This window comes from Myodes glareolus, chromosome 2, assembly GCF_982192425.1.
Source record: "Myodes glareolus chromosome 2, mMyoGla1.1, whole genome shotgun sequence".
In the NCBI taxonomy this organism is placed as follows: Eukaryota; Metazoa; Chordata; class Mammalia; order Rodentia; family Cricetidae; genus Myodes; species Myodes glareolus.
The window spans coordinates 138,557,529-138,569,648 of NC_142027.1; the positions used below are offsets into that span (position 1 = coordinate 138,557,529).

The following is a 12,120-nucleotide window of genomic DNA, read 5'->3' on the forward strand; positions in this document are numbered from 1 at the left end:
TGAACTGTAAAGAGGGAGGGGCTAGCAGAGAGGCTGGAAGAGAAGGCAGGGGCGGTTAGTCGAGGATGGGCCTTAAGAAGCAGGCTCTGAGGTAGAGCTTAAGGTACTGTGGGAAATCTCCAGACTAACAATCCAAGGCTACGACCTAAAATCTAGAACTGATACCGAGATTGGAGAAAGTGCCCGACTGCACCAGAATTGACAGAGAATTTCAGAAATAATGGATTTCTCGGGCACCAGAAATGTAGGTTTCTAGATCCAGAACCCGGAGATTGGTTTCTTCAATGCTGTGGTCCACTCGCTCAGGAATATTTCCTGTCTCCCTCCCACATGTTAGGATAAATCTGAGCGCTGGAGATGCACATAAGATAGCTTCTGGGGTAAAGAAAGAATACACCCTAAATGAGCATTGTGACCCTCACACAAAAATAGCCATGTTGAGGGCTGGAGAGATGGCTCACTGGTTAAGACCACTGGCTGTTCTTCCAGAGGTTCTGAGTTCAATTCCCAGCAACCACGTGGTGACTCACAGCCATCTATAATGAGATCTGGTGCCCTCTCCTGGCATGCAAGCATACATGGAAGGAATGTTGTATACATAATAAACAAATAAATATTTTTAAAAAATAGCCATGTTGATAAAATACCACCCAGCAGTATCTGGACCTGCTCTTGATAAGACCTGTCTTGAGATAGTGACTTCAAACCGAGAGGTGAAGAAAAAGGAGAGGCTGTCTGGGAACGAGCATTCTGGGCAGAGGGCACCACCATGGCAAAGGCCAAATGGGAGCCTGGGTGTGGTGGTACACTTATAATTCCAGCACATGGGGTGCTGAGGCAGGAGGGTCACTGTGAGTGAAAGGCCATCCTAGGCTACAGAGTGAGATCCTGTCTCAAAAACAAAGTATAACAACCACAAAAAGACTGAGTCTAATCTTTTGGTTTATCTGAACTCGATTAACCAACCAACACAGAGAAGAGGGCATGATGAAGGAGGTGCTAGCTCATCTCTGGGTGTAAATCCCGCAAGCTTGTCCTGGGCACTGTTCCTCACACAGATACAAAAGGTCAGAAATACGATTTTTCTCTCCTCTCTGTGTGTGTCTGTGTTTGTGCGTGTCTCTCTCTGTATGTCTCTCTCTGTGTCTCTCTTATGTTTCCGTGTCTGTGTCCTCTCTCTCCCTCTTTGCCTCTGTCTCTGTGTCTCACTGGATTGGCAGTTCAGAGAAGCAAAGAGGTAAGTCCAGTCAAGAAAGTACGACCGCAGTGCTTTATAAGCAAGAGCGTCCTAGACAATGATGTTCATGTTCTGAGAGAGTCGTGATGATAATAGCTCTGAGTATGGTGATGTAACTGCTTTTGAAACCATGTGTGTTAGTGTTGTTATCATTTTTATGGTTCTACCAAGCTCCGAATATCTGGATTTCAGATGAAATATCTGTGACAGTGAATTCTGGGTCTGAGATACTGCATAACCCTTTCCAATCATTTCTACTCTAAGAAACCAGAATCCTGAAAGACACTAACATTTATTGAACATATAGATTTGCCTGGCTTACTCTGTAAACTTGTGCCTCCTTGCAATGTCCAAATAAGGCATGAACCATGACACACACACACACACACACACACACACACTTTTTCAAATGTAGAAATTGGGTAAGGTGATGGGAACTTTTTCCTGTGACCAAGCTGCTGCATCTAGGCAGAATCTCAGTTCCGATTTCTTGGGAATGGCTGAGATCTTAACACAGCTACTTTCTTGGCCCCAGCCCAAAGCCCAGATATCTCATCTCTTCTCTCTCTCTCTCTCTCTCTCTCTCTCTCTCTCTCTCTCTCTCTCTCTCTCTCTCTCTCTCTCCCCCATCCATCCAGGATGCAGACACCAGTCAAAACTACCACCTGTCTCCCATATAAGAGGAAAAGTAGAGAAAGACCTCTTTGTTTTTCTACTGGGGGGGGGGGGGGGGGACGGACACGAGGACTGTGGAAGGTACCTGCTCCAGACTCCTGAGCCTGCCGAGGCGTGAGAAGGGTAGTATAAAAACTGTTATCGACTGGATAGGGGATCTTACTCCTATCTAATGATTCAAATTCAGTGGTGTTTTAAAAGGTGAGCAGGCCCTTTGAAGCCTGCAACACCTCCCCCACCCCCACTCCCGGGCCAGTTTAAATCATAAAAGGTCCTGCTTCCTCTTTTCCTAAGCTCCTTCTTGCAAACTTCTCAGTGCATCCGCAGAAGTGTCTCTAGGTCTGAGAGAAGTTAGTGTCTCCTGCTGCTCCTCTGCCTGTCAGTGCGACAGATCCTGTCTGTCTGTCCGTCAGTTCGTGTCGTGTCCCCCCCACGTTGTGTTCCCCCCCCCCCCGCCCCCGTCGTCCCTCCGCCCCCGCCTCCCTTCCCTTGCTTTCTCCCTCCCTCCTTCTTTATGGGGAGGCTCTTGGCCTAGGTCCCTGAGCCCAGCCGGGTACAGGCAAAGGACCGACCTACCGGAGAGGAGTGCAGTCGCATCTCCCTTGAGGCTGGAGCTACAAGCTTTCCAAGAGCGTCGGCTCACTATGAGCCGACAGCCACAGCCTCAGCTTGCGCGAACTTCGCGCTCCTCTTCCCTCCCGGTGTCACCTGCGACTTCGCCCATGTCCCAGTATGTGTCCCGCACAGACTCCAAGGGAGTATTGGACAGCAGCAGCCCCGAAGCCAACACGGAAGATGACAAGACCGAAGAGGACATGCCTACACCCAAGAACTATCTGTGGCTCACCATTGTCGCGTGTTTTTGCCCAGCGTACCCAGTCAATATCGTGGCTTTGGTCTTCGCAATCATGGTAAGTGAGGCTGATATCAAAAGCAGCTGCAAAGGAAAGATCCTGGCGGCGCTGTCTCTCATGGACTTTTTGTGCTGGGTTTTGGTGTGCAAAATTTCTTCCTTGCCTTTCTTCTGCTCTGCTCTCTGAGCTCTGCCCAAGATCACCAGCGCTCTGCTGCAGAGCCTAGCCAAGCCTTCCGTCGCAGAAACAACTTTGCGCTTCCTTGCCCCCGCGCTCCCTCTCCAAGTTCCCTAACCCCAACTGCTTTCCTAGGACCTCACCGAGTGAGTCCCAGGCTCTAAGTTTGCAGGCTATGTGTCCCGGGCTTGGCCACACTGGTACCCCTGCCCTCCAAGTCCCCAAAGTTGCCCTGTGTTAGCAAGTTCTTTTTCTTTGCCGGCATTGGGTTCTGCCTCCATGGGGTCCTCCCTGGACTTGCCCCTCTTTGCCCAGAACGCTTTCTCTAGGGTCAAAGTTCCTTCTGTTTCTTCCTGCACCCAGCACCCCTCCCTTGCCTCTCTCTGGCACCTGTTTTCCAGCTCTCTGGAGGTTGTCACCCGGACATTTCCACAGGACTCTCTTGACTATGCCTTGCGCTCCTCTCACAAGGGAAACGCCGGCTTGCTCTTTATTCTCCCTCAGTTTGTCTAGACCGGCCCCACTTTGCAGCACACGGACCTTGTCGCACTATTCCCAGGAACCCCTCCACCACTCTGTCCTGTGCCCAGAGCCCCCAGCCAGTGCACTTGGGGACTCCTCCATGCAACTGCACCCTGAGGCTCGGCTCCGTTGCCCTCTTCAACGTTCCCAAGAACCAGATCCTCCCTTATTGACTAGAGCAGCTGGTCCCGGTGGTGGCAGGTGAAATTCACACAGACGCTGTCCCGGGACAACCCCAGCAGTTTCGGGCTCCCTCCCCCATAGGCCCACTTCTCCTGCAGCTAGTCAATGCAGCTCCCACCCAAGGCGGGACTCAGTTGGGCTAAGGTCGGCCACCTACCTGCACCGAGTACTCCCACCGGTAAAACCTAGCCTGGGTACAGCAGGGATTCCATTTATACCTACTCATTGACCTTCCCCAAACCTGGCTGACTGCACCAGCGTGCAAGTGCGCAATCGGTGGAGTTTTTGGCGTGGTTCAAATCCCAGTCACACCACTTGTTAGTCCTAAGGTGACCAGAAATGGGTGCGGATCTCTAAACCTAGGTTTCTTTGTAAAACAGGGATTATCATAGCTATATTTCAGGGTGATTATAAGTATTAATGAGATAACTGTGACAATACCTAGAATGGTGCCCAGCATCACAATACTAATATCAATAATAATAATAGTAATTTCCTTTTTCAAATGTTACTTTATGAGACCTGGCTATAAGTTTAAAACAAAAGACACCTCCCCTCCCCCACAGAGCTGTAAGTGCCCCTTCCCTTTCGCTTCCAGAGCAAGATACTTCTCTCCACCTAATATAGGGTTTATGATTTTTAAGGTTTAATCTGGGGGGGGGGAAGCACATACAGCATGTAAGTGGAGGTCAGAGATCAAAGGACAACTCACCTTTAGGTGAGTTCTGGGGATGGGACTTGAGTAGCCAGGTTTGCCCAGCAGGCGCCTTTGCTGGCTGGACCATCTCACTGCCCCTTCCTTTATTTTTTAATATATCTGCTGCCTGTGTCCCCTCATTACACAAACTGCATGTGCTCTATGAGGACAGAGACATTTGCCATGTTTATTAGTGGGTGCTGCAGACGCAATCACAAGAGACTCTGACACATGGATAAACTTAGGAAATATTACAAAATGAATGTGGGGGGTGAAGGATTAGGTGTTGATGGATTCACGTGTCCGTTTTGCTCCTGTTTCAAAGTCCTAGAAGTTGAAGTTATCACACCCTTTCCGTAGGACCAACCAGCTGACTTTCCCACTTCCTTCCTCTCCCTGGGTATCTGATCCTGGGTTTATTTGGGGTTTTGTTTTTATTTTCCTAGAGGCTGGAGGAGTTGCAGGCTGCCAGACTCTCCCAGCAGTAGACTCTCAGGCTGGCACCAGGGCCCACATTCCATCCTGGTTTATTCGTGAAGCAGCTAATTTACCCTTCCGGGTGCCACTTCGGGGGGGGGGAAACCCCTACAGAGGCTTTCCCTCTTGCTGGTCGGAACTCAGCCACCAGCTGGTGGTGACAGGCTGGATGCTGGTGATGCAGCTGGGGAGCTGGAGGCTGAGGCTTGCGATGGAAGGAAGCCTCTCTTAGTCCCACCACTTCCCGAGCTTTTTCCCAGAGCTTGACAGCATGATACCATCTGACTGTCAGAAGGCTGTAGGAAAGTTCCATACGTTCTTTTTCGTTGTTCATCTGAAAAGTGGGGATGGGGTGTTGGTGTGTGTGTTGCTGTTGTTTGCTTCAGTTGAGGGTTTTAATTTAATTTTGCTTTTCTTTGTTTGTGTGGGTGCCTGTGCAAGTGATATGGGAGGGGAAGTGCTCAGCGGACAACCTTGTGACGTTGCTTCTCTCCCTCCACCTTTCTGTGGGTTCTGGGGGCTGAACTCGGGTCTTCAGCTTTATGTGGCAACTGCTTCACCAACTATCCATCTTGCCAGCAGTAGTTTTGTTGTTCTTTGCTTCAGGCTTGGGGTTTGCAGGTAGCTATGCTGGTGATGCTGTTTTGAGACAAAGTTTCACTTTAGAGTTCAGACTAGCTTTGAACATGAGCCTCCTGCCTCTACCTCCTGAGTTGCTGGGTTGACAGGTCCATGCCATGGTACCTGCCTTGTGTACGTTGTTTAACACTGAGTAGTACAGTCATATGGATTAGACAAAATATATCTGCCAATCATGTAGAGCCTGAAGCATTGTGCTGGGAATGTGTAACAGTCGTGTCGCAGATGGTAGGTTTGGTGTCTGGAGGCATCACACGCTACATATGGAAACAAGCCGAACATGAAACAATTGAAGTCAAACTCTAAACAGCCCCTCCTCCTTGCTTGCTATTGTGTATTCTCTAAAGTATCAGAAGCAATTGCTCATTCAAGAAACCTAAACACAGACAGGATTGATAAATTTCATGAGGATAATTCCAAAGGGCAAAGAGAAAAAGTTGTGCAGAGGAAGGTGAGCGTCTGAGTGTGTTTTAATGTTGAGAGGAGAGAGGGGAATTTTATTTGTTCAGAGGTCTGTGTCTAGCGAAGACTTTACGGCTGGCATGTCATCATGAGAGTGGGAGAAGTGAGAGGGACCCAGACAAATCGGCTTTCTTGTAAACCCAATCTCACAATTTCTCATGAACACATCAGTATATCGATCATATGACTGGGTTTATTCATGAGGGTAACACCCTGTTTGCCTTCTGAAAGCACAATCACTTTTTTGTTTTTTTTCAATTGTTTTTATAGAGCTATATATTTTTCTCAGCTTCCCTCCCTTCCGTCTACCTTCTCCCGTGATCCCTACACTCCCAATTTACTCAGATCTTATCTTTTTCTACTTCTCATGTAGATTAGATCCATGTATGTCTCTCTCAGGGTCCTGTTTCTTGTCTAGGTTCTCTGGGGTTGTGAATTGTAGGCTGGGTTTTCTTTGCTTTATTTCTAAAAGCCACTTATGAGTAAGTACATATGATATTTGTATTTCTGGGTCTGGGTTACCTCACTCAATATGATGTTTTTTAGATCCATCCATTTGCCCACAAATTTCAAGATATCATTATTTTTTTTCCCGCTGTGTAGTACTTCATTGTGTAAATGTACTGTCTTCTTTATCCATTCTTCGGTCGAGGGGCATTTAGGTTGTTTCCAGGTTCTGGCTATGACAAACAAAGCTGCTATGAACATAGTTGAGCACATGTCCTTGTGGTATGATTGGGCATCCTTTGGATATATACCCAAAAGTGGTAATGCTGGGTCTTGAGGGTTGTTTCCTAATTTTCTGAGAAATCGCCATATTGATTTCCAAAGGGGCTGTACCAGCTTGCACTCCCACCAGCAATGCAGGAGTGTTCCCTTTACCCCACATCCTCTCCAGCACAAGCTGTCATTGGTGTTTTTTACCTTGGCCATTCTTACAGGTGTAAGATGGAATCTCAGAGTTGTTTTGATTTGCATTTCTCTGACGACTAAAGATGTTAAGCATTTTTTTTAAGTGTCTTTCAGTCATTTTAGATTCCTCTGTTGAGAGTTCTCTATTTAGGTCTGTACTCCATTTTTTCTTGGATTATGTGTTCTTTTGGTGTCCAATTTCTTGAGTTCTTTGTATATTTTGGAGATCAGCCCTCTGTCTGATGTGGGGTTAGTGAAGATTTTTCCCATTCTATAGGCTGTCGTTTTGTCTTGTTGACCGTGTCCTTTGCTTTACAGAAGCTTTTCAGTTCCAGGAAGTTTCATTTATTAATTGTTTCTCTCAGTGTCTGAAAGTACAGCCTCTTGATAGCTCATAGTGGGGACTTAATTCCGACTTGAGAGTTGATGAGATACCATATTCAAACCATAAACATCGTCCAGTCCTGCCACGGATGCACACGGTTTGAGGTGTCCTGTGATGTCCTGTCCTGGCTGTTTTCCAGTCTCACTCAATTATAAATTCATGACAAGTATAGCAATATGTCAGGGGGTCTCAGCTGGGAGTTGTACGTTCCCCATAAAGACGTTTGGAAATGTTGGGGAGCTTTTATGGGGATCAAAGTGGTTTGGGGATTTTGGCACCGATGAGAAGAGTCAAATGCGAACGTCCAACGATGCTTCAGGTTTTTTCTCAATGCTGAAGTGGTATAACCTGAGTAACAACAGCTCCTCGTTGCTGCTTCCTGTTCATGTGATCAAACCCTCTGACCAAAGGCGACGTGGGGAGCAGAGGATTTGTTTGGTCTTCACCTCCAGGTCACAACCTATCTATCATTGAGTAGAGGAGGAACAAACACTCAGGGTAGGAACCTGAAGGCAGGAGCCACTGAGAGATGCCACTTGATGACTCTCTCACCGACGTGTGCTCACCCAGCTTTCTTGTGCAGCCTAAGTCCACCCGCCCAGGGATGATGGCACCCACAATGAGCTGGGCCCTCCTACATCAGATAACAATCAAGACAATTCCCGCACAGACATACATAGGGGCCAGATTGATTTGGGTAACTCCCCAGTTGAGACTCCCTCAAATGACACTGGCTGAGTCAAACTGGCAACCAGTGATAATTATAATAATAATAATAATAATGCAGCATAGTGGAAGATGGTGTAAACATAGACGTGCTGAAAATATTGAAAAGATTCCAAAAAACCATTTTCAGAAATGGTTAATAAGAAAAAAATGCAAGCAGCCTCAAAACAATCAAAACCTGCGCTATTAAGCCAAGCCTGAGGAGTATCAGGGCATTCTATGACATGTAATTACGTGTTGGAGTGGGTACACGGGAGTAAAACTACTTTGAAAAACACAGAGATTGTTCAAGCTGTGGGGATCTGTGTTCTAACACCCGTTGTGGAACCAGGGAATCCTGGGGTTAAAGATGCCACATTCACCGGTCAGAGGCAGGACAGTGATGATGCTGTATTAGAAGGCGGATGCGCTCAGCATGGACATTCTCAATACACCGAGAGAGTGCTTGCCAAAGTGTGTTTAACCTCGGTTCAACATGGAGAGTGTTGGACCGTGTGACTTTTCCTAGGGTGACATGAAGAAATGCCTCTTCTTCCCAGACAGGGCACCGATGACAGATGAAAAAGTTAATTCTACCCAGGTCTAGCTTAGCGAATCTGTGAGTTTGGGGTTGCTTACAGGAAGATGGATGACTCCAAAGCAGCTGCATTACTAAAAAGTCCAAAGTTCCCCTCCTCCCTCCTAGAATGAGTTACTGCTAACCCGCACTGCATCTCGGCTGGAATTAGAGTACAGCACCTTCCTTGGGGCAGGTGCAGCTCTGAACCAGGGCACGCAGCTTGGCAAGTGGAGCACAGGCTGGTCTTCAGGTTTCATTCAGCATCTTCCCTTCTGGCCTCAGTTATTTGTATTTATTACATCTGAAAGGAGCCCCATAATTTCGCAGCATGGCCCTCCACCTGGAGAAAGAATGTCTGCCAATTCAACAAATATCCCTACGCCAGACTTTCTCCAGGCCCCAGCACCGTCCCCTGTTTCTACTGTGCTATTGAGACCAGCAAGGTCTCTCTGTAGATCTGGAAGAAGTGAGGTCCCCTGTGGGTTGTAAGACTGCTGACAAATTTGGGGTGAGGTCACCATCTACAGTATTATAACTGGAATTCGATGGCTGCCTCAGAAGACTGTGGCCGAGTCCATGCTAAGCCTCCATCCTTCTTGACATCCTGTTGTCATGGCTTCGAAACCGACCTACATAGTCACTGCAGTCATGGGTACAGAACAGACCATGACTTCTGACCGGATAGCTTCCGACCTTCTTCCGCCAGGATTCCCCTTCACACCTTCAGAGCCTCTGAAGCTGTGAGCCTTCACAGCCTCTAGAGCCTTCACAGACTCTAGTGAGGTTCAGATCCTGTGATGTTTGTTGTTTATGATTCCATGTAAGTGTCTCGATCTTTCTGAAGGTTGGGGCTTTTTAACCCTGTGAGATGGGGGCTGTGATGGTGCTTAGCCAAGTACACTTGTCCAGGCTGAAAGATGGACATTTAAAAGTTTCCGTTTACTGCCTACAATGCAAGCAGAACACAGTAGTGAACCTGGTGATGGCGGGGGTGGGGATAGAGACGCTGGGGGTGGGGATAGAGACGGTGGGGGTGGGGATAGAGACGCTGGGGGTGGGGATAGAGATGGTGGGGGTGGGGATGGGGATGGTGGGGGCGGGGATGGGGATGGTGGGGGTGGGAATAGAGACGGTGGGGATAGAGAAGGTGGGGGTGGAGATAGAGATGGTGGGGGTGGGGATAGAGACGGTGGGGGTGGGGATAGAGACGGTGGGGGTGATGATGATGGTGACGATGGTGATGGTGGTTGCGACGGTGTCTATAGACAAGGTACAAGTCATTACCTTTCCCAGGAGAAATCTCTGTTTTGCTGTGTGACTGGAAAATCTGATATCAATAAAAGCAATGACATGCCTCCTGAATAAGTATTTCTTATAGCCCAAAGGTAAACATTAAAGCTAAACTATAACACAATAATAAGCCTTCAGCTCCGCATGGAATAATGAAAGTTCTAGTCTTTCTTACTCTGATCTGAAACCACTTAGAGTGCTCGTAGGTGAACTTAAAAGTACATATGCACCCAAAGACAAACTAAACGTACAGGAAAAGGAAAGACAGGGAGATAAATGGTTAAGCATTGACTGACTGTTCGCAATGTGCCACTGTGAAATCTACATCCTACAGAGTGACCAAGATGAAAAAGCCAATTTTACCTGCAAAACTCTAAGGAGATTCAGAAATTAAAGGTATCGGAATATATTGCCTTTGAAGGTAATTAAAAAGAAATGGTACGGCCGAAGAAAAGGGAAATCTTTGAAAGCATGTTCAAGATGTCACTAGGGAGCTGGAAAGATGACTCAGTGGCTTAGAGAACTTGTTGCTCTTACAGAGGACAGAGGTTTGATTCCCAGAACCCACATGGCAGCTCAGTAACTCCCTGAAAATTCAGGTGCAGAGACTCTGACACCTCTTCTGAACTCCAAAGGCCTCAGGTACTCACATGGTGCACAGACACATAGGCAGGCAAAATATCAATCCACATAAGAGAGTAGATAAATCTCTTTTTGAACAAGGAAGCCAGAAGAAATCTAGGCAACATCTATAGCCCTATGAAGCCAGGCAACTGTGTCTTCAGCAAGAGTGACTAAAGGTGGATTTGTTCTCTGAAGAGGATTAACAGAAGGTGACTAGTCACAAGGCAGGGTGGAGAGTAGAAATCGGGATTAAGGGAAAGTCACTGAGCTCAACAAGGACACTCTTGGCCCCACTCCACTGATTACTCTGACACCCAGATAGGGGACGGGAGAATTTCTCCCCAAGGATGTGAGCAGCTTCAGCATGAAAGTGTCTTTGGGGGTTGCGTTAGTTGCTGACCTTAGGCTATGGTCAATACCTGATACAACAGAAAGGATGTCTTATTCTGATGCAAAGTTGGGGGCGCACTCCATCATGGAGAAGGCGTTGAGGCAGGAGCTCACATTGTAGTCACGGTCTGAATCTAGGCTGTGCCCTACAGAATCATGGTTTGAGCCTTTGTCCCCAGCTGATGGTGAACTTTTGGAAAGATGTGGCATGTTTATGAGGTCAAGGCTAGTCTACGGAAGGAGGTCAGTAGGCGTGGGCCTATGGAGGTTGTGTCTGGCTCCTGTACACTCGCTATGCTTCCTGACAGGCCGTGATGTGAACAACACCCACTGCACACCTGACTGCCGGGAACAGAGCTCACTCTCCTGCCGCCATGGCTGAACCGAGACTGAGCCAGATTCAATCTCTTCTCCCTTGAGGTATTCCTAGTAAGTACTGTGGTCATAGCAACGTGAAAATAACTAATATGCATGGAATCCAGCAAAGGCATTCAAGGTAGAAAAGAAGCAAAGAGAAATACCACTGCAATCAAGACAAATGGTTTTAGAAACCAACAGAAGACAGCATTGATAATGAATGCTTCGGCCAAAGCCATTTGCAGGAAGCCACAGAAGTTCTGTGAACTTGACCACACCTTCTCGGGATGACAAGATTTGTGGTCATAAAGAAAACAAATATCCACATAATGAAATACAAACTGAGCTCTGTCTTCTTTCCATCTGACCCAGGATCTACCAGGCATTGGATCATCCATCAAAAGTGGGTTTCAGCCAGGCAGTGGTGGCACACTCCTATAATCCCAGGACTTGGGAGGCAGAGGCAGGCGGATCTGTGAGTTCAGGGCCAGCCTGGTCTATAAGAGCTAGTTCCAGGACAGGCTCCAAAGCTACAGAGAAACCTTGTCTCAAAAAACAAAAAAAGAAAGAAAAGAAAAGAAAAGAAAAGAAGAAAGAAAGAAAGAAAGAAAGAAAGAAAGAAAGAGAAAGGGAAAGGAAAGGAAAGAAAAGAAAAGAGAAAAGAAAAGAAAAGAAAAGAAAAGAAAAGAAAAGAAAAGAAAAGAAAAGAAAAGAAAAGCAAAACTGGTTTCAGGTGAATATCAGTTAGGTCTACACAGTGACTTCCAGGACAGTCAGGGATATGTAGAGGGACCCTGTTTCAAACCACACACAAAAGAAAGTATGGATACTTGTCATGCATGGTGGTGTATGCCTTTCATCTCAGCACTAGGGAGGCTGAGGCCGACAGATCTCTGTGAGTCTGAGGCCAGCCTGGTCTACTTAGGGAGTTCCAGGCCTGTCATGGTTATATAT

General features: G+C 47.2%; 1 protein-coding gene across 1 annotated transcript in view; it reads left to right on the forward strand.

The window, feature by feature from the left end:
* The first annotated feature begins 2,512 nt into the window (after nt 1-2,512).
* Nucleotides 2,513-12,120, forward strand: part of Tmem233 (transmembrane protein 233) — a 49,400-nt gene continuing 39,792 nt past the window's right edge. The window contains exon 1 of the mRNA XM_087897694.1: nt 2,513-2,823. Within this exon, the coding sequence (XP_087753820.1) occupies nt 2,557-2,823 (267 nt within the window). The 5' untranslated portion in view covers nt 2,513-2,556. The remainder of the gene's footprint in view (nt 2,824-12,120) is intronic.